We start from the raw sequence: 22,315 nt of genomic DNA, 5'->3' as shown, positions 1-22,315 counted from the left end.
TGGCTAATTCGAACAAGGTTCATCAACATTTCCTGTGACTAATCTGAACGTGGTTCATCATTATTTCCTGTGGCTAATTCAGAAATAGTTCATCAGTACCTCATGTGTCTAATGTAAACATGGTTCATCAATATTTCCTGTGGCTAATTTAAAAATACTTATATACTTCATCAATATTTCCTGTGGCTAATTCAGAAATAGTTCATGAGTATCTCATGTGTGTAATGTCAACACGATTCATCAATATTTCCCGTGGCTAATTCAAAAATACCTAAATAATTCATCAATATTTCCTTTGGCTAATTCAAAAATAGTTCATCAGTATCTCATGTGTCTAATGTAAACATGGTTCCTCAATATTTCCTGTGGCTAATTTAAAAATACTTAAATACGTCTTCAGTATTTACTGTGGTTAATTTGAACATGGTTCATCAATATTTCCTGTGGCTAATTTGAACATGGTTCATCAATATTTCCTGTGACTAATTTAAACATGGTTCATCATTATTTCCTGTGTCTAATTTAAACATAGTTAATAAGTATCTCCTGCGTCTAATTTAAACATGGTTAATCAATATTTCTTGTGTCTAATTCAAACATCGTTATACAATATTTCCCGTGTCTAATTTGAAAATGGTTATACTATATCTCCTGTGTCTAATTTAAAAATGGTTAATCAATATTTCTTGTGTCTAACTCAAACATGATTAAACAATATTTCCTGTGTCTAATCTAAACGTGGTTCATCAACATTTATTGTGGCTAATTCAAACATGCTTCATTCATATTTTTTGTGGCTCACGCGCAATTCTCTTCAAGAGGGACAAACACGGGAGGAATTTGGTGTTCCTTAAAGACAAGTAAAAGACACACACATTCATAAACTGTTCCCATCTAAACTGTGACTCACCAGAATATAAACGTTACAGAAGTTGGCATTATTATTTACGAAGCAAGTACAACAAAGTACGTGTTCATGAGCTAAATTCCACTGCAAACACACTGCCTGATATTGACTTACAGCTAAGCATTAGCTATGCCGATTGATATTTGATGTGTTCGAGGACGTTGTAATGTAGACTAAAGGGAAAGTATTGCTCATAGTATACCGTTGCAAATGAGAGAGAGAGAGAGAGAGAGAGAGAGAGAGAGAGAGAGAGAGAGAGAGAGAGAGAGAGAGAGAGAGAGAGAGAGTGTGTATAAAATGATGGGTTTTTCTTTCTGTTTTGTTTTACCTACTCACTAATTTCATAACGTACAGTAAATAACATCAAAGATTTTTGTCAGTATCCTTTGATGCTAACTTTTAATCCGTTTTGCCACCAAAAGGAATACACACACACACATACACATATATATATATATATATATATATATATATATATATATATACATATATATATTATAAATATATATATATATATATATATATATATATATATATATATATATATATATATATATATATATATATATATATATATATGTGTGTGTGTGTGTGTGTGTGTGTGTGTGTGTGTGTGTACGCATGTATTCCTTTGGTGGCAAAACGGATTAAAAGTTAGCATCAAAGGATATATATATATATATATATATATATATATATATATATATATATATATATATACATACATATATACACATATACATACATACATACATACATACATACATACATACATAAACTAAACTAAACTGGTTCATGCTCGTACCTTTCTCTCCATGTTCTCGTATGTAGTCGACTTGTTTCTTCTTTCATTCATACACACAGGTGATATGTTTTGTTTGCTTTTTTTTTATTATTATTATGAAGGGAATTATAAAAAGTGCAGGAAGACAAGTTCCTCTTTAAGCCTGCATGAACTCGCAGCCTCTGCTTCTTCTTCTTCTTATTCTTCTTCTTCTCCTTCTTCTTTTTCTTCTTACGATTCCTGATTTTGCCTTCGCTTCCTCAAGCTGCTTCGCATTCCTAACAGTGGTTGTCTTCTTCGTCAGTGGTTACATTTCTGGAGGAAAAAAAATGACTAGATAAATTTGGCTCCATTCTGTTTAAAAGGGAATTTCTAAGAGGTTTAGAAGTTCCCTTTAAAGCTTTTTGACCGGGGAAATTTTTTTAACGAAAATGATTACTTTGTTACCCAGTTCCTTACAGAAATCATTTGGGTGTTGCTGATATCTTTATAAATGAATCGCTTGGAAAATTACTAAGTTCAGATCACAATACATTTTTATGTAAATTCGATTTTACTTATGTGTACTTAAACCGTATTGGAAAAGGACATTTCCCTGTCCTTAGATTAAACTTGGGGACTAAATATACATCTTTAAAAAAAAATTCGCTCGTAAATTAATAATTTTGTTTATGTAAAATAAAAAGTTTTCTTGGTGCAAATAATTTTGCTTATGCAAAATAAGTTATTTTGCATAAGCAAATGCTAATCAAATGCTATCTGAAAATTCCATTAAAATTCCATTTACGGAAATTTGTGCCTAATTTTATTCAAACAAAATTCTGAAAAATTATCTAAATTTGTTTTATCTGAATTAAATCTATGGATATTACTCTTTACTAGCTGTGCGTTTATCACATTATGGGGAAAACTATTTTATCTATTAAAATTACTTCAACGGAAAAAGTAGCTTCTCTGATTTTACTTAAAGTATATTTACAACACATTTCATTAAAACACCTGGTTTTTAAAGTAGTATTATGTATAAAAATAATTTACTAGCCTCCTTTTAAATTAGATTTCTGAGAATAATTTTTTCTCTATTTACTTACAGAAACATATAAAAATATAACTTTTACTACTGTTAGCTTCTACGAAAACTTCTGGGTGTGATTTACTTGAGATTAACAAGTGTGGAGACAACAAAATTAAAAGTTACGAGTGGATGACAGGGGAAAATATTATTTCAAATCTATGCTTGCACTAGGGGCGTAACAGGTCACTACAGGATGGGAAAAATAGCATTTCCTCGTAAAAAATGAAAAGTGTGAAATGCTGACTTCCCCGCAGCTTAAACTATTATCAAAACAAAATTGTTTCATCTTTACAGTGAGTGTTATGAATTTGTTTAACTGAAACAAAGTGAACTTTTGCTTACATCAAAGTTTACATATATCATACGGACATGCTGTTCGTTATGAGAGTTTTATAAAAAAAAAGTTTAATAAATTCTCTGTTGGGATAATAAAAGATTATAGAAGTAACGAAAGGCATAATTATAATGAAATTTAGTAATCACTTTCCAATAAAACAGATGCTACTACTAAACTGTGACATATGGCCACAAAAGAGAAAGGATAAAGTAACATTAAAAAAAATGTACTTTGGTGAATATAAAAAAATCCTTTGTTAAAGGAAAACAGAATACGACAAATACAAAATGTTCCACGTCCACTGACAAAAAACAAGGAAAAAAAAGAGCATACACCTGAAAAAAATGAGAAACAGCACAACTTCTTGAATGGCTACCTACGAGAGAAACACCACCTTTCGGTCTTGAAAGCATACAAGACCAAGAGCGTGATGATGATGAGAAGCACCAGAAGGACGATGACGGCGCCGATGATGGTGGACATAAGCAGGGCCTCCGCCGAAGGGGGGACGCGCTGCAGGAGGGGCTTGTGGACATCTCCTGCTGGACGAGAGGGAAGGAGGGCGTCAGTGAATGGGAGAGGAGAGGTCACAAAAGGCGTCTTGTTTACTTGAGACTAAGTCTCTGCCATTTTTCTCGAGTGGTTCAGTATGGTAAAATAATTTTCTGGAATTTTTTTTGAAAGGTTCTTTATAAAAAAAAACAGCCTGAATCTCTTAAAGAGCTCCTGATAAAAAAAATAGGTGGAATTTTTTTTGGAAGGTTCTTTATAAAAAAAAAACAGCCTGAATCTCTTAAAGAGCTCCTGATAAAAAAAAAAATAGGTGGAATTTTTTTTGAAAGGTTCTTTATAAAAAAAAACAGCCTGAATCTCTTAAAGAGCTCCCAATAATAAAAATAAGATGGTTCAGTATGGAAAAATAACTGCTAGAATTTATCGAAAGGCTAATCATGAGAAACGCCCATAATCTGTTAAAAAAAATCCTAATAAAGAAAAAAATATAAATATATGATTTCTTGAAAGGTTCGCTATGAATAAACTGCTGGAAATTCTTGAAAGGTTTTCTATGAATAAACTACCGTAACTCCCGGCAAGACTCACAACGACAATATTTCTGGATTCTCTGGAAAGGGTTACTATATAAAGATTGCTGGAATTTCTTGAAAATTTTTAGGAAAAAACTGCAGTAATTTCTTGAAAAAATACAAAATGGAAAGGCCATTGAAATTTTGAAACGTTCACTAAGCAAACAAGGATGGCATTTCTGGAATTATTTTCATGAAAAAATGCTGGAATTTTTGGAATGACTTGTTATAAACAAGGCTAAAATTTCTTGAAAGGCTTAATTTAGAAAATGTTAGAATTTTATAAGATGCTCACTATACGAAGATTCTGGAAATTCTTAAAAGGTGTAATATGAAAAAAAGTGTAGATTTCTTGAAAGTATCGATATGAAACAACTTCTGGAATCTGTTGGAAGGTTCATCATGACAATGCTGGAATTTCTTGAATGGCTCATTACACAAAATGTTCACTATACGAAATTTCCTGAACGCTTGAAAAGTTTAATATAGAACAGCCGATGGATTTTTTTTTTGAGTTTCACAGTAATGAATGCTGGATATTCTGGAAGAATCAAGGAAATTCTGCTGAAATTTCTGAAAATGTTGTCACGATTAGCTACTGAAATATTTTGAAATAATCATTATGAACATGCAGCGACAATTTTTAAGAGCTGAAGCCAATTAGGGAAGATAAAATAGTTTTTTCCCAACATGTAAGCGCCAGGAAAAAAAAAAATAATAATAATAATAATAATAATTTTCTTGACTCGAAATTAGCGAGTAGACAAAATACGTGTATCATAATCATCATCATCGCCTCTAACACCGCGTGACGCAAAGGGCTTCTGTTAAATTCTCCTCTCCCATGAATCTCATTCTCGTATGTCTGGGTGTTCCAAATCTTCTGGCTTCCACAGGAACCTTGCTGACACTATTATTCCCCAAGGGGTTGTGTGAAGGACATTTCCAAGCCATATTCCTCTTTTCATTACTGTCTCATCTACATATAGTTTAATTGTCGTATTATGATTCACGTCCGTTTAATATTACAGATTGTACAACGTTTATGTAGTCTTACTTTTGTATACAATATCAGTCTATTTTATTTCCCAATCTTACTCATTCTGCCCATTGTTTGGTGTACCATTTTCAGTCTCAATATATTCCAACCCGTACTGCACATCATTATTCTTAAAAAGTATTCGAAAGTTCATCCTCGATAATCCTTTCTCCATGTGCTGTTATTTCATCCCTTGCATGCGTACTATATCCTCTTTACTCCTGTTTTTCTTTGAATTATTTAGACTTCCATCTCTCTTGACGTGTGATATGTTACGCGCAGCATCATCTGCATATTCTAAGTCTGTCAATTTACTATCGTTACTCCAATCTAAACCTTCTTTTCCATCTCCCAGAAATTTTGTTTTATTACAAAATTTATGGCGAGGCAAAGAGAACAGGTGAAATAACACTCCCTGGCAGCACCCCAATGTTTACTGAACTTCAGTTAACAAGACACTGTCAGTATTCATTTTCATCTACTCACTCATGGATTATTTGAATTACTTTTACACATTTAACGGAATGCCTTAGTGACTCAAGACCGTCAATAATATTGGGGTCTTTGGACGATATCAAATACCTTCCCGAAGAAATAAAATAATGATAATAATAAAAATGATAACAATAATAATAACCTTGGGATTAAAGCTAACGCACAGTAAGAATTATATAACAATAATAATAAGAAAACCGCCAAAAAATTAAAATAGAATGATTAATAACAAAAGCAAAAAATAAACCTAAAAATCATACACACACAAAATGAAAATAAAATAAAAATGAAAATAATATAAAGGTGATCTCTTTCCTCAAAACCGAAGCCAATTAGGGTCATCGAAATAGAATCAATCCCGAGAAGACCATTTATTTTGTAACTGTGACTAATCCAACTTGACGAGGGATGTTTGACCATTACGGCAATCGCTGATCCTTAAAAACACGGAGATCCATAATAATGGATAAAGATCGTTCTGATCCAATTAAAGCTCACCCTGACAAATTGGACTGTAATGAGAGAGAGAGAGAGAGAGAGAGAGAGAGAGAGAGAGAGAGAGAGAGAGAGAGAGAGAGAGAGCCTACCTCGTTTCAAATCGCTCAACGATAGAGAATATGCTGAGAATAACTTTGAAAACATTAATGGTATATAAAATGATAATGGTAGAGAGAGAGAGTCTACCTCATTCCATATCACTTACCAATAGAGGCCATACTCAGAATAACTTTGAAAACATTAATGGTATATAAAATAATAATAATAACAATAATAATAATAATAATTAAAAAGAACCAACAGGGAGCATAATAATAACGCCATCACAACTAAAAAATCTCTTTGATGTGCCGTTAGATCCGGAATCATTTTAATATAGCCCACCCCTCCGAAAAAAATTAATGGAAATTCATTAATAACGTTTTGATATTTTTCTCGATGGGCAAGCAAACATTCAGATCAATAGACTTTCTCCCAAAATTGTTTGCAGCGGCAATACTACTACTACTACTACTACTACTACTACTACTACTACTACTACTACTAATAATAATAATAATAATAATAATAATAATAATAATAATAATAATAATAATAATAATAATAATGATAATAATAATAATAGTATGAGGGACTAAATTGGTTAAAGAATCCACAATGGTGTACGTGTAAATATTGAAAATATAAACAAAACGAAGAGCTTTCAAGCTTTCAGTTTCTTGGAAGCTTTCGTTTTTTTTGTATATTTTTAATACACATTTACACTTACACATTTGTGGATTTCTTCATCAATAATAATAATAATAATAATAATAATAATAATAATAATAATAATAATAATAATAATAATAATAAGCATCCCTCACTGATGTCTCAATACCATGGGACACCAGAGTAGATGAGGAAGAAACAAAAAAAATTATAAGTATTAAGACCTGAAAATAGAAATATGAAGGATATGGGATATGCCAGTGGAAACTGTACCCATAATCACAGGAACACTGGGCACGATCCCAAGATCACTGAGAAGGAACCTGGAAAAACTAGATGCCGAAGTAGCTCCAGGACTCATGCAGAAGAGCGTGCTATTAGAAACAGCGCACATAGTGAGAAAAGTGATGGACTCCTAAGGAGGCAGGATGCAACCCGGAACCCCACACTATACAAACCACCCAGTCGAATAGGATGACTGTGATAACGCCCGCCCCCCAAAATAATAATAATAATAATAATAATAATAATAATAATAATAATAATAATAATAATAATAATAATAATAAGAGCATTAGGAAACCGTAAAATTCCTCATTGATTAAGTGATCCTCCCGAAAAAGATCCTATTTCCAGAAAAAAATCGTAAAAATCCACAAATTATATTTTGCGCAATCCTGCTAACAAACAAACGCACAAACAAACAGCCCTGCAAGCACAACCTTTAGTTGGAGATACCGAAACAAATCATTATTTCCAAGGATCTGATATAACTGTGGGTATCACCAAGCGTTAAATGCTACCTATCATAACCTGACCTGATTTTACCTAACCTAACGCAACTTGAGAATTCTTAGCTAACTGCAGTATTTGGTAATCTAGCCACAATATACAGAAGAGCAACGTTCTTCAGCAGACCCCAAAATTAGCTATAAGAAAAATAATACTGGTGGAAAATTTCAATGGTACTAACGAATACATTTGCTTCATTATTAAAGAAAAAACAATTCCTGGTCGATTGACTGATTTGACTGATCTATGAAATTTAGGCCGTCAAGCCAAGCGCTGGGCCGCTTACGGCTATTCAGAGTTGAAGTCAGTAAAAGGAGGGAGTTGGAGTGGTTGGACAGGAAGGTAAAGAGAACCAGAAATTAAATGAGGCAAAGTCGAAGGATCTAAGGGTGGAACTAGGAAAAAAAAGCCAGAATTGCATTAAGAAGTAACAGCTGGAGAAGTTGGAAAGCAGAGATGGAGGTTAAGTAAATGGCTAAAAAGTGGATACAGCTAAGGGCCTAAGGAGCGTCTCAGACACCCTTTAGTCATGAACACAGTGCGCCACGTGGAGTGCACGGGAGGCACTACCCCTCCCCCACCCACAACCCACCCACATGGGGAAAAAATCCTTGTCGAATCTGCCCTTACCATTAACGAAGAGGCTGACGGTATAGCTGTCTGCTCCTTTGGAATTTTCTACGTAGAGCTGGTAGTCGCGGGCGTCTGAGTGGTCGACACTCTGCACCCACAGCCTCGCCGTGTAGCAGTCCTCTCGTGAGTCCTTTCAGAAAAAGGGAAATTGAACATTCAATAACTAACAGAGGATAGTTCTTGAATCTTTGGAAAGATGTTAGGTGTCTGATGTGATTATAAATAGGTTATAACGTGTCCTACACAAGGTCTTATTTTAGCGTGTGATTTTGTGTTTTTTGTTTTAACAATGTAACAAAAGTAAAAAAAAAATTATTTCATAAAATTGTGAGAAAATAGTTTTTGAAGCTTGGAAAAGATATCATCTGTCTAGTGTGATTGGAAATAGGTTACAACGAATACTGTATAAAATCCAATTTAGGTGTATGAAAAGTGTCTTGAATAATATCAGAAAATGAGATCGAGTCTCAGTGTCTTATTTTGTTTTAAATGCAGAGGCTAACAGGGCACGTAATCTCATGTCTTAAGGAGACCCAAATCTGATGTAATTGAGGGAAAAAGATGAAGATGATAAGACAGTTCTGCCGCTTATAGAGGCTATTGCAAAATATAGTTTCCAAGAATAAGACGACCACTTGACAGGAAGATTTAATGTTTCTTAATAACTAACAAAGATGGAATTATGACTTAATAATTTGTTTAAAAAAAATTATTGCATTTTATAACTTCTGAGAATTGTATTGTGGCTTGATGCTTTACTTGGCAAGATTGACACCTCTCTGGATGGGTCGGGTGAAAACGAAGATTAAAAGACACTACTTACTGTATCAACATTCGAAAAGAATGATAAAATAATCTGGATACACCCACAATTTCATATATATATATATATATATATATATATATATATATATATATATATATATATATATATATATATATATATATATATATATATATATATATATATATATATATATATATATATATATATATATATATATATATATATATATATATATATATATATATATATATATATATACACACAGGCAGGATAGTATAGTTGAAGAATGGTAAACTTTTCCATAAAAAAAGATCAAGATGAATATTAAGTCAGAAGCACAACAAACCTAAGGCAAAAAATAGCGAATAAAGTGCTTGAAAGACCCAACTAATACAAAGTGACTTCAAAGAGAATATAGATTAGTGGGAGAGCAGAAAGAGAGAGAGGGTGTGGTGAAGAATTTTCAAATTTTGAAAGAGAGAGAGAGAGAGAGAGAGAGAGAGAGAGAGAGAGAGAGAGAGAGAGAGAGAGAGAGAGAGGTGCAAAAGTAAGAAAGAATAAGGAAGAATAAAAAAGAAAAATCTGGTTTTGGTTTCTTCCTTCGTAAAGGACAGCATATTAAGCCTTTCCACTATGTCATAAAAAAGACTGGACTTTAAAGAGACCTTAAATAAAAACTAATCATTATCATAAGAAACATATAAGCGAATTCTTAGTTACTGATCAAGGATTACCCTGTAATCAAATGAAAACACAGAAGCAAGTAATTGGTTAACACGGGAAATTTGGATATTAAAGAAATATTTGGTTAGCATGATGCTGAAGTCTAGACTCTAGAGGAAAGTGGTAAAGCTATTGTTGTAAAAGGAGTAAGTGTGTGATTAGTTACAAGTGAATTATTTAGCGAAGAAAATCATGATTTTAATATTAAACGAAAATATAAAAGTAAACGTTTAATTAGAAATAATAAGAAAATACGGAAACTAAATAATGATCAAATAACTAAATGCTCCCTTTTTATCTTACTGCATTAGCTAATTATGTTCATAATTAGCTAATACTGAAAGATAAAAAGGAAACAACTGGATAATTCCTTACCAAAATCCACATGTTAATAATCGACTACCTCTTGACGAACGTAAACAAATAAACTACACGAAAATATTGAAGGAAATGATTTGTTGCCCCTACGCGAAAATACGGTGCCATTTATCAAAAGGAAAATGGAAGGTTCCTCCCCGATAAAATATTGTGGGAGATAAGGGTTATGAGGACAAGGAATGAGTCACGTCCTCGCAATAAAAGGGCTAAAGGCAGCTAAGAAATGTTGGCCGAATTAAAAAAAAAAAAAAAAATAAAAAAAAACTTGAGATTCAGGAAGCGAGCTTAGTGCACCGGGACTTGAATGGAAAGTGCTGTGTTTACTGCGGGGTTCGACGTATTTTAGTGTTTGTGGGCACCCTCTTCTCCTCTCTCTCTCTCTCTCTCTCTCTCTCTCTCTCTCTCTCTCTCTCTCTCTCTATATATATATATATATATATATATATATATCTTTCTCTCTCTCTCTCTCTCTCACACACATACATACATATATATATATATATATATATATATATATATATATATATATACACATATATACATATACATATGTATACACATACAAACTCCCTTAACTGTCTTCACTATCACACGTATATATATATATATATATATATATATATATATATATATATATATATATATATATATATACACACAGACACACATATACATATACATATGTACACACATACAAACTCCCTTAACCGTCTCCACCATCACACGCAAGGGACACGGAAAAATTCCTATGTACGAGTATATAAACCAACATGCGACGCCTCAGGGCAGCAGCTCACCCACCCACCTACCTGGGCTATGTTTTCGGCAATATATCTTCCCCTGCCATTCCCGGCGTCAAGAGTTAAGGATCCCCATTCCCATGTGGTCCTCGAAGGCTGGGGATCCGAGCAGAATACCACCTGGATGACGGCGTCGTCACCCTCAGCCACTTCGATGTTCCTGTTCACCGTGTAGCGAAGGACGTGGGGCGCCCCTGATTGAGAGAGGTAATTATGAAGGAAATTATGATGATGATTGTAAAGGAAATGATAATTGTAAATTAAATTATGATAATTTTACAGAAATAATGATGGCAATTGTATAGGAAGTAATAGTGATAACTGTAAAGTTAATAATGATGATAATTGTGAAGGAAATGATGATGATAATTGTAAAGGGAAGTAATGATAATAATTGTAAAGGAAATGATGATGATAACTGTAAAGGGAAGTAATGGTGATAATTGTAAAGGAAATACTGATGAGAATTGTAAAGGTAATTATGATGAAAATTGTAAAGGAAATAATTGTTATGACTGGAAAGGAAATGATGACAATTATAAAAAAGTAATGCTGATAATTATAAAAGTAATAATGGTGATAATTATAATGGCAATAATAATGATAATTATAATAGTAATAATGATGATAATTATAATGGTAATAATGATGCTAATTACAAAGGAAATAATGATGATAATTGAAAAGGTAATAATTATAATTATAGACGAGGTAATAATGATAATTATAAAAATAATAATAATAATTATAAGTTAATAAAGATCATAATTGTAAAGGAAATAATGATGATAATTGTAAAGGAAATAATGACAATAATTATAAAGGAAGTGATAATGGTAACTGTAAAGTTAATACTGATGATCATTAAGATACAATGATGATAATTTTAAGTGTAACAATGATGATAATGATAACGAAGGTGTGTGTTGCGTTAATTAATATTATCCTCGCAAAATATAAAGGTTAAGTAAACAGGTGTTTAATCTTCCAAACGTAGAAATATTTTGTGCTCCCGATGAGAAAGCTTACAATGATGATAATGTTAAAGGCGAATTCGAGTGCATTGTAATTATCCCCGGAGATTATATGAATAAAGACTAAAAACAACGAAACACTTTGATGCAAGTAGATACTGGTCAAAGGAAGCATTTAAATGTTCCCTTGGATACTGAGTTGCTTAAAAATATAATGACTGACAATTTATATCTAGTGTTTTGTATCGCTAAATATGTATATTTTATATATTTTTATCAAAAGCTTTCCTCTTTTTTGTTGTTTATTAGCTTGGATTAAATAAAGTGACGATAGGGTAACTGAAAATCCCACAGAATCTCCCCTTCCAAAAGCTTAACTGAGACACACACACACACACACACACATATATATATATATATATATATATATATATATATATATATAATATATGAATGTCTTTTACTGTAATACCACAGTGTAATATGAATATAAGAAGGCCCAATAAAACACTATATATTATATATATACTGTGTATATATATATATATATTATATATATATATATATATATATATATATATATATATATATATATATATATATATATATATATATATATATACCAAGAGGAAATTAAAAGCAGCCCAACTTGAAGTCTTTATCATATATATATATATATATATATATATATATATATATATATATATATATATATATATATATGATAAAAACTTTCGTAAACAGCAGAAATATTAGACAAAACATGATTACATAACGAGCAAAGCACAATAACGTTTGGACAAGTAAAATATACGGTAAATTCATATTCTGAAATCGTTCTTTTGTCTCACACAGGGTTTTTACCCCTTAAATCCCGTCTCGGAAATACGGTATAAATCTCGTCCCCGCAGGGAAAAACATGTGTTTCCCCCTTCAAAACTTCTCTCTGCTTTTCATTTTCTTTTCGTTTTGAGCAAAGACTAACTGTTGACGGATACTTATTTAGGTATATGCATGCAGTAGATTTACATGCATACGAGCACAAACACTCCCTTATGTATACCTACAGAAAGGTCTTAAATTCGTGTTTAGAGGTACCTATTTAGTGAATTTAAACGGATGGGCGTGAATATTATTTTATTTTCTAATTCTGACTTCATTTCTCGTGGGATTATTGTACTGATTAACGGTTTTTTTTATTGTGAGTGCTTACATGTTAGAGAACAAATTGGATTTTCCAAAGTTAATCTATATCGTCCTATATTCTAAAATAAAATTAGACTAGCTTTAACTTTGAAGCAAAATATTAGCAATATTAACTGGATTTTTTAAGGTATACCTATTCCCCTTTGGAAGGGGTGGCGACAGAAGGATACAGGTCTCCTTGTTATCAGCAAGTCTTAAGGGGTGAGGATGCTAACCCCACGCCCATTTTCTGAACCCCAACAGGCACTGGTACCCCATGTACAGCTGGGTGGACTGGTGGGCAGTATTCCGGGAGTGAACCGCGGAACTAGCAAATATGACTTGAATATTGCAGCCCTCAGCAATTATGCCAACTTTGGCTATATGCACATTCCACGTTGCAGAATGTGCAACCCAACACCGTAAGTTTTGAACTGAGGATACATACATACATACATACATTTATACAGAGACGCAGTATCCTTTCTTTACATGCAGAATATATTTGATACTGAAGGTATCCTCCTTATATTTTCATGTAAAAATATCATGCATACATACATACATACATACAATAATGTAATAGAAATTATGCACAGGATTATATAATTACTTTTATTTATGCATCTGCACGTGGTATGGGTAGGATATTATACACAAGATAATGCAGTAAAATGATACTGATTAATACAAAATACACACACACATATATATACTGATATATATATATATATATATATATATATATATATATATATATATATATATATATATATATATATATATTCATTTATTTATATACATCCATGTATCCATAAACAAATTAACAAGAACCTTTTCAATGCTTTTCCCACCATCATGAAATATCCTATACACACGCACACCTACGGAAATATTATTACTTCAGCGCAGCGCAAAATTCGAGAGAGAGTGATTTCGCCGAATGCCTCTACAAAGCCGTAACTCTTGGCGAATCGGTTTACGCCCACCCCAATATATGTTCGGCGTTATCAAATAACTCTTCCATTTCCCCGGTTTAAAGGCGGAGGGGGGAGGGAAGGAGGGGAGGGGTTGGGGGAAGGGTGGGGGAGAGTTGTTGCTTCTGCTGCTGGGGTTCTCCGGCAGTTTGAGACTGAGATATTGCATCTCCTAATGCCGTGTGTGTGTGTGAGTGTGTGTGTGTTTTTTTTTTCTCTCTCTCTCTCATGGTTTTCTTGGATATTGCATCTTCCAATGTCGTGTGTGTTTTTTCTTCGAATTTTTTGATATTTCATCTTCTAATGTCGTGTGTGTATTTTTCTCTCTTCGATTTTTCTTGGAAATTGCATCTACTGGTGCCATGTTTGCGTGTTTTGTTCTTATCTTCAAGTTTTCTTGGATACTGCATCTCCTAATGTCGTGTGTGAGTTTTTTTTTATCTCCCACTCTTCGAGTTTTCTTGGATATTGTATCTCCCAATGTCGCGTGTTTGCGTGTGTGCTTGTTCCTGTCTTCGAGTCTTCTTGCATTTTTATTTTGTTTTTGCCTTTTCTTGGAGATTTCTTTAAATTTTCTTGCTGATACTGGCAGCGTAGCCTTAGATATTTTTATTCCATAGCTTCACCTCAGACGTCTTCGCTTTTTTTTTTAATGTGTGAGGTAACTCCAGAGGTTTTCATTGGCTGAATTTAAAGAGGCAATTCAAAACTTTTTTATTCTATTAATTCAGGAAGTCATCTTAACTATCCAGAGTATGAAGTGAAGGTATAATCTCAAAGTTTTATATTCGGTTAATTCAGGATCCGGTCTCAAACTTTTTTATTATATTACTTCAGGAGGTAGTCACCAAACTTTCGATTTTTCTCTCCTTTATTTTGACGCTTACGGTAATCGAATGAAAAATAAGTGATCAGACTATTCAGTGATCAAACAGACATAACAAAATACTTATGATCACACACAAAAATATATATATATATATATATATATATATATATATATATATATATATATATATATATATATATATATATATATATATATATATATATATAATGTATAAGTATATATTTATGTGTGTATATATATATATATGTATATATTTACATGTATATATATATGCATATGGTTCGAGCCCACGGGACGACGAACTTATTATCAACTAAAAATTCCCTTCGGTAACATATGAAAATATATTATTTCCGAGGTAGAGCGAATTGGATATTAAAGGACGTTTGTAGCTTACTGATTATGTGTGTATATATATATATATATATATATATATATATATATATATATATATATATACTGTATACTTACACACACATATATATACAGTATATACATACATACATATATATATATATATATATATATATATATATATATATATATATATATATATATATATATATATATAATATATATATTTTGCAGATTAAAACTATCTTTAAATAACTCTTTACCCAGTCTTCCTTGCAATTATACCTGTTCGTCATTTTTAAACCTTTTGTCCTTTACCGAGAGGAAATTAAAAGCAACCCAACCTGAAGTTTTCAGAGATTGGTGCAGACATTTTTCATAAAAAACAGATGTCAATTTTCAGTTAAGCTCCCCTGGCAAGGGAACCAAGCCATGTAATTTGCGCTTTTTCCTCTCCTCCTCTCGTCATTAATTTTCTCCTTATGTTTCATTCATTTATATTTTTATATATGCACGAACGTGCTCCAGCCGTTCTGAGTAATGTGGGTTTTTTCCTCTGAGCCGCTTTTTTTTTTATGTTTCTATGGGGATTATTATATTCTCAGCCAAGGTTCTAGTGGAGCAGTCTCTTTGAGCACGGCTTCTTGTCCTTTTTTTTCGAATAAATAAATAAATGAATAAAAAAGAGCAAATAAATATATGAGTATGGGATATTTCCTAGATAGTGACCCCCATGGGTTTTAACCCTGTATGTAGCCACCTTTGCGGTGTGTTATTACAATCCCGTTGGGGATTACCGTAAAAACATAAACAAAAGACTGTAAATATCATAAAGATAATGACCACCAAGAAATATTAGTCCTGGATAACGACCACCGAACTTTGTTGGGGGTCACTATCTAGGAAAGATCCTAAATAAGTTAGTAAAAAAAGAAATAAAGGTTCTAGTGGAGTAGTTTCTTTGAGCACGGCTTCTTGTCCCTTTTTTAGAATAAATAAATAAATAAAATCATAAATAAGTAAGTAAACTGATAAAAAATAATTAAATAAAAGAACAAATAAATATATAAATAAGCTACTAAATAAATAAATAAATAAAAAGAATAAATAATTAATTAAATGTTCCGGTGGAGTAATTTCTGGGCATGGCTTTTCGTCGTTGTTTTCGAAAATAAAATAAATAAATAAATAAATAAATAAATAAAGAAAAATAAATAGGTACATAAATAAATTAATAAATGAACAAATCAATGAGACACTGACATTAAACAGAAGTCCTGATTTTTTCTCTATAACTGAATTGAAATAATCATTCAGTGAGTTGAGAAGCGTCCGAAAGGAAGAGAAGATCTTGAATTGGGGATGACGGACGGAGATGAATTGGTTAAGAAAATGTGAAATTTATTTTGATGATGATGATGATTATTCAGGCATTCATGAGGAAATATCATAAAAGGTTTACTTGGTTATCATGCTAATTTCGAGAAAATGGAATGAAGATATGTAAAAAAAAAAAAAAAAAAGAACGGAGGCAGGGGAGAGAGCAGTAAGATAAAGATGAAAATCAAAGTCTAAAAAATGATAGACAGTAAACAAACAAATACTGAATACACGAACAAAGGAGATTTGATAATTCTCTAGTATCTCTAGAATAACAGACTTATGAGGTCACAACAGCCTAATCAAAAGCGGTGATGTAGCAACGCAAGAATGGAAACGAGAACCCTCCTCACCAGTAAAGAAAGTTATTATACACACTCTATACAGTCGCTAGGAAATTCTTATTTGACTTTTGACGCCTATGTATGACCTTGACCTACGAAACTGACCCCACTCTACCATTAGCTTAATTACTGGAATAAGCATTGTATAACATAACCTTGACCTTTGGCAATCTGACCCAATACTGCACATCAGCTTATTTACTGAAGCAAGCACCAAAGTATAAAGTCTCAGTCTCATATGATACAGAAATTATGGCCAGAATTAAAAAGAAAAATCAGCGCTTTGACTAATCAACAACTTCAGTATTAAAAATAAATATCACCTTTGACTAACCAACAACTTCAGTGTTCAAAATAAGAATAAACCCTTTGACTAACCAACAGCTTCAGTATTTAAAAGAAAAATCAACCCTTTTACTAACCAACAACTTCAGTATTAAAAATAAAAATCAACACTTTGACTAATCAACAACTTCAGTATTAGAAATAAAAATAAATCCTTTGACTTACCAACAACTTCAGTATTAGAAATATGAATCAACCCTTTGACTAATCAACAACTTCGGTATTAAAAATAAAAATCAACACTTTGACTAATCAACAACTTCAGTATTAGAAATAAAAATCAAACCTTTGACTAATCAACAACTTCAGTATTAGAAATATGAATCAACCCTTTGACTAGCCAACAACTTCGGTATTAAAAATAAAAATCAACCCTTTGACTAATCAACAACTTCAGTATCAAAAATAAAAATCAAGCCCTTGACTAACCAACAACTTCAGTATTAAAAATAATAATCAACCCTTTAGCTAACCAACAACTTCATTATTAAAAAAAAATCAATCCTTTGACTAATCAGCAACTTCAGTGTTAAAAATAAAAATCAACCCTTTGACTAACGAAGAACTTCATTATTAAAAAAAATCAAGCCTTTGACTAACCAACAACTTCATTATTAAAAAAAACAATCCTTTGACTAATCAACAACTTCAGTATCAAAAATAAAAACCAAGTCTTTGACTAACCAACAACTTCATTATTAAAAATAAAAATCAACCCTTTGACTAACCAACAACTTCATTATTAAAAAAAATCAAATCTTTGACTAATCAGCAACTTTAGTATTAAAAATGAAAATCAACCCTTTGACTAACCAACAACTGCAGTGTTAAAACTAAAAGTCAACACTTTGACTAATCAGAAATTTCAATATTAAAAATAAAAATCAACCCTTTGACTAATCAACAACTTCAGCATTAAAAATAAAAATCAACCCTTTGATTAACCATAAACTTCAGTACTAAAAATATGAATCAATTCTTTGACTAACCAACAACTTCAGTATTAAAAATAAAAAGAAACCCTTTGACTAACCAACAACTTCAGTATTAAAAATATGAATCTACCCTTTGGCTAACCAACAACTTCAGTATTAAAAATAAAACCCAACCTTTGACTAACCAACAACTTCAGTATTGAAAATAAAAATCAACCCTTTGACAAACCATAAACTTCAGTACTAAAAATATGAATCAATTCTTTGACTAACCAACAACTTCAGTATTAAAAATAAAAAGAAGCCCTTTGACTAACCAACAACTTCAGTATTAAAAATGAAAATCAACCCTTTCACTGACCAACAACGTTAATATCAAAAATAGAAATAAACCTTTTGACTCACTCACCAACAACTTCGAGGGTGATGGGCTGACTGGAGTCCTCGATGATGTCGCCCTTGATGGTGTTGGAGGCGACGCAGACGTACTTCCCCTGGTGCTCGTATGTAAGGCTGTCCAGAAGGAGGGTCGCGTTGTGACTCCTGACTAACGTCCGGTCGCCCTCGGGGATCGTCTGCGGTCGGAGAGGTAACGGGGAGGTGAGTGGCTGGATGAAAGGGCGCTACGGGAGGTGAGTGACTGAGCGTGGGATGAAGTTAAGTGATTGAATGATTGGGCGTATGAGTAGGCAGGTGACTGGGTAAGTGGCTGTGACATCGAGTGAGAGAGTAAATGAATGCAACAGAGTGAATGACCGATACAAAGTGATTGGCTAAAGGAATGAATATATGTAACAGTGAATAAAACAACAGCGTGTGAGTGACTGGTTGAGTGAATATGGCATAAGAAAAGTGACTGGATGAGTGAATATGGCAGAAGAAAAGTGACTGGATGAGTGAATATGGCAGAAAAAAAGTGACTGGTTGAGTGAATATGGCAGAAGAAAAGTAACTGGATGAGTGAATATGGCTGAAGAAAAGTGACTGGATGAGTGAATATAGCAGAAGAAAAGTGACTGGATGAGTGAATACAGCAGAAGAAAAGTAACTGGATGAGTGAATATGGTAGAAGAAAAGTGACTGGATGAGTGAATATGGCAGAAGAAAAATTACTGGATGAGTGAATATGGCAGAGGAAAAGTGACTGGATGAGTGAATATGGCAGAAGAAAAATGACTTGATGAGTGAATATGGCAGAAGAAAAATGACTGGATGAGTGACTATGGCAGAAGAAAAGTGACTGGTTAAATGAATGGCATAAGAAAACTGACTGGTTGAGGGAATATGGGGGAAGAAAAGTGACTGGTTGAGTGAATATGGCAGAAGAAAAGAAAAGTGACTGGATGAGTGAATATGACGGAAAACGAGTGACAAACGACTAATGACAGTGAGTCAGTACATTGCTTAAGGAAAAAGCGTAACGGAATCATGGTAAGAACGGAATATGACTGATAACATGACTGAATATATTTAAGGTAAGGGGAATGGTTGCGTGACTGAAAGTAAAAGTTGTTAAAGGCGTGAGTGGAATAGAAATTGGAATCAGTGTAACAGAAGAAGGTATGATTAAGCTAATGAATATTTAAAAAATGAGTTGAACAAGCAGACTTTATACATATATATACACATATATATATATACTGTATATATATATATATATATATATATATATATATATATATATATATATATATATATATATATAATGTACATATGTATATATATATATATATATATATATATATATATATATATATATATATATATATAATATATATATATATATATATATATATATATATATATATATATATATATATATATATATATATATATATATATATATATATATATTATATATATTCGAGATCTGAGATCTGACAACCTGAACGTGTGAAGGTCACAGAAGATAAAAGGCTGAATTTGGAAATGAATAAATAAACGCATAACAAATTATGAATGTATATTCGATCCAGGCAAAAAGGGTAGACTTTAGAATGAGTGAATTAGCAGCTGGTGATTGAATAATCAATGAATGCTAGAATCAGGTCAAAGGCTGGTGTTAAAGCTATATCAGTGTTGTGTTGGGTTAAGCTAATTGCAGATTTAATTTGTTCTGATTTAAAAATACGGACGCTATAATATTTGACAATTCAGTGCCACTGATGAACTTAATTCTTATTTGTTGTCTTCACGTAAAAAGGGAATTCTATAATGGAAAAATATACGAGGGCCATGAAATTGAGAAAAATGTAGATAGAATCTAAACCGGTCTGTGTATAAATACATAGACACGCACAACACACACATATATAATATAAATATACATATATATATATATATATATATATATATATATATATATATATATATATATATATATATATATATATATATATATATATATTACTAAAAGGACCTCATTCAAACTGGACGGTATCTAACGGAGTTTTTATTCAGAAAAAGTTACAAGCTTTCTTGGACAAATAGTCCACATTATCAAGTATCCGTACGGATACTTGATAATGTGGACTGTTCACTGTTTGAATGAGGTGCTTTTAGTAATTCTACTAATGCACAGAACAATTGTGTATGTGATAAAGTTAATATATATATATATATATATATATATATATATATATATATATATATATATATATGCATATATGCATATCGTTTATAAAGGGAATCACACGCTCTACCAGCTTCCAAAATATTGTCTGTGTTCCCATATTTTGCCTTGTCTCCAATTCTGCTTCTAGTAGTTACCTGTATTTATGTGCTCCGCACATATGTTTACCTGCAATCACGTGTACTACCAATTCTCCTGCAACCTTGTGTTCAGAGGGCCACATTACCTGTATCCAAATACCTTATATGGGTACTCAGCTACATTTAGTGTTCAGCAGTTCCACGCGTTTTGGTAATTTTAAAACTTAATCAGTGATACATACTGTTTCTAGGTGTACACTCACCTGTATCCAGGTGTACTGAGGGGGTGGATTGCCCTCTGCCAAGCACTCTAGGAGTGTGTGATTGTGGAGAGTGACGGTCATGTACAGCAAAGGACCAACTTGGAGAACCCGTGCAGGATCTGGAGACATTAGATAATTGCATCATTGTAAAAGGATATGAAGAAAAGCAACCAAGTTATATTACCCTTGATGTATTTCATCAATCATTAAAATATTGAATAACTGAATTAAAAGAACAGTTATCACGTTGATTTATAAAGTTTTAGAATTTGTACTCTTCATAAATTATATTTCCTTAAATAAATGTCCAGTCACCAAAATCAGAGGCAAATGTCCCTCTGGGTCAATTCAAATGGTCTTTAGGCCTAGCTATCTATACATGACGAAAAGCCTATTGATCTTACCCATGGCAAGCATAGCGTAATGATAAAAAAGGTTTCCTCGCCTGTGTGTTCGAAACGGCAAAGGAAACTAGATGTTATACTATGGTTTTCTGAAGAGAGAGAGAGAGAGAGAGAGAGAGAGAGAGAGAGAGAGAGAGAGAGAGAGAGAGAGAGAGAATACACTGTATATGAAAGGTTTCATGGATTACAGTTCCGTTTTCATAGAGAGAGAGAGAGAGAGAGAGAGAGAGAGAGAGAGAGAGAGAATACACTGTATATGAAAGAAGGTTTCATGGATTACAGTTCCGTTTTCAGAGAGAGAGAGAGAGAGAGAGAGAGAGAGAGAGAGAGAGAGAGAGAGAGAGAGAGAGAGAATACACTGTATATAAAATGAGACAGTTTCATATACCACAATTCCTTTTTCTGAGGAGAGAGAGAGAGAGAGAGAGAGAGAGAGAGAGAGAGAGAGAGAGAGAGAGACTCACACTTAACATCCACTTTTACGGAGACGGGATCAGACGAGCCTATGGAGTTCCTGGCCTCGCAAGTGTAGATGCCCGAATTTTTCC

At 32.5% G+C, this 22,315-nt stretch overlaps 1 protein-coding gene across 5 annotated transcripts in view; it reads right to left on the bottom strand.

Annotated features, from left to right (window-relative positions):
• Positions 1-1,913: 1,913 nt before the first annotated feature.
• Positions 1,914-22,315, bottom strand: part of LOC136848150 (kin of IRRE-like protein 3) — a 285,171-nt gene continuing 264,769 nt past the window's right edge. For 2 of the 5 annotated variants that reach the window (XM_067120428.1, XM_067120424.1), the window contains 7 exons: positions 22,232-22,315; positions 21,364-21,482; positions 18,798-18,963; positions 11,054-11,238; positions 8,354-8,486; positions 3,480-3,645; positions 1,914-2,006 (listed from right to left, as the gene is read on the bottom strand). The exon at positions 22,232-22,315 is cut by the window's right edge and continues 177 nt beyond it. In XM_067120428.1, coding sequence (XP_066976529.1) covers positions 1,970-2,006; positions 3,480-3,645; positions 8,354-8,486; positions 11,054-11,238; positions 18,798-18,963; positions 21,364-21,482; positions 22,232-22,315 — 890 coding nt within the window. In that variant the 3' untranslated portion in view covers positions 1,914-1,969. The remainder of the gene's footprint in view (positions 2,007-3,479; positions 3,646-8,353; positions 8,487-11,053; positions 11,239-18,797; positions 18,964-21,363; positions 21,483-22,231) is intronic. The other 3 variants (XM_067120429.1, XM_067120425.1, XM_067120426.1) reach the window with 2 other exon arrangements.

This window comes from Macrobrachium rosenbergii, chromosome 18 (genome assembly GCF_040412425.1).
Source record: "Macrobrachium rosenbergii isolate ZJJX-2024 chromosome 18, ASM4041242v1, whole genome shotgun sequence".
In the NCBI taxonomy this organism is placed as follows: domain Eukaryota; kingdom Metazoa; phylum Arthropoda; class Malacostraca; order Decapoda; family Palaemonidae; genus Macrobrachium; species Macrobrachium rosenbergii.
The sequence above is the reverse complement of the archived record's forward strand: the minus strand, read 5'-3'. Positions and strand labels throughout refer to the sequence as shown.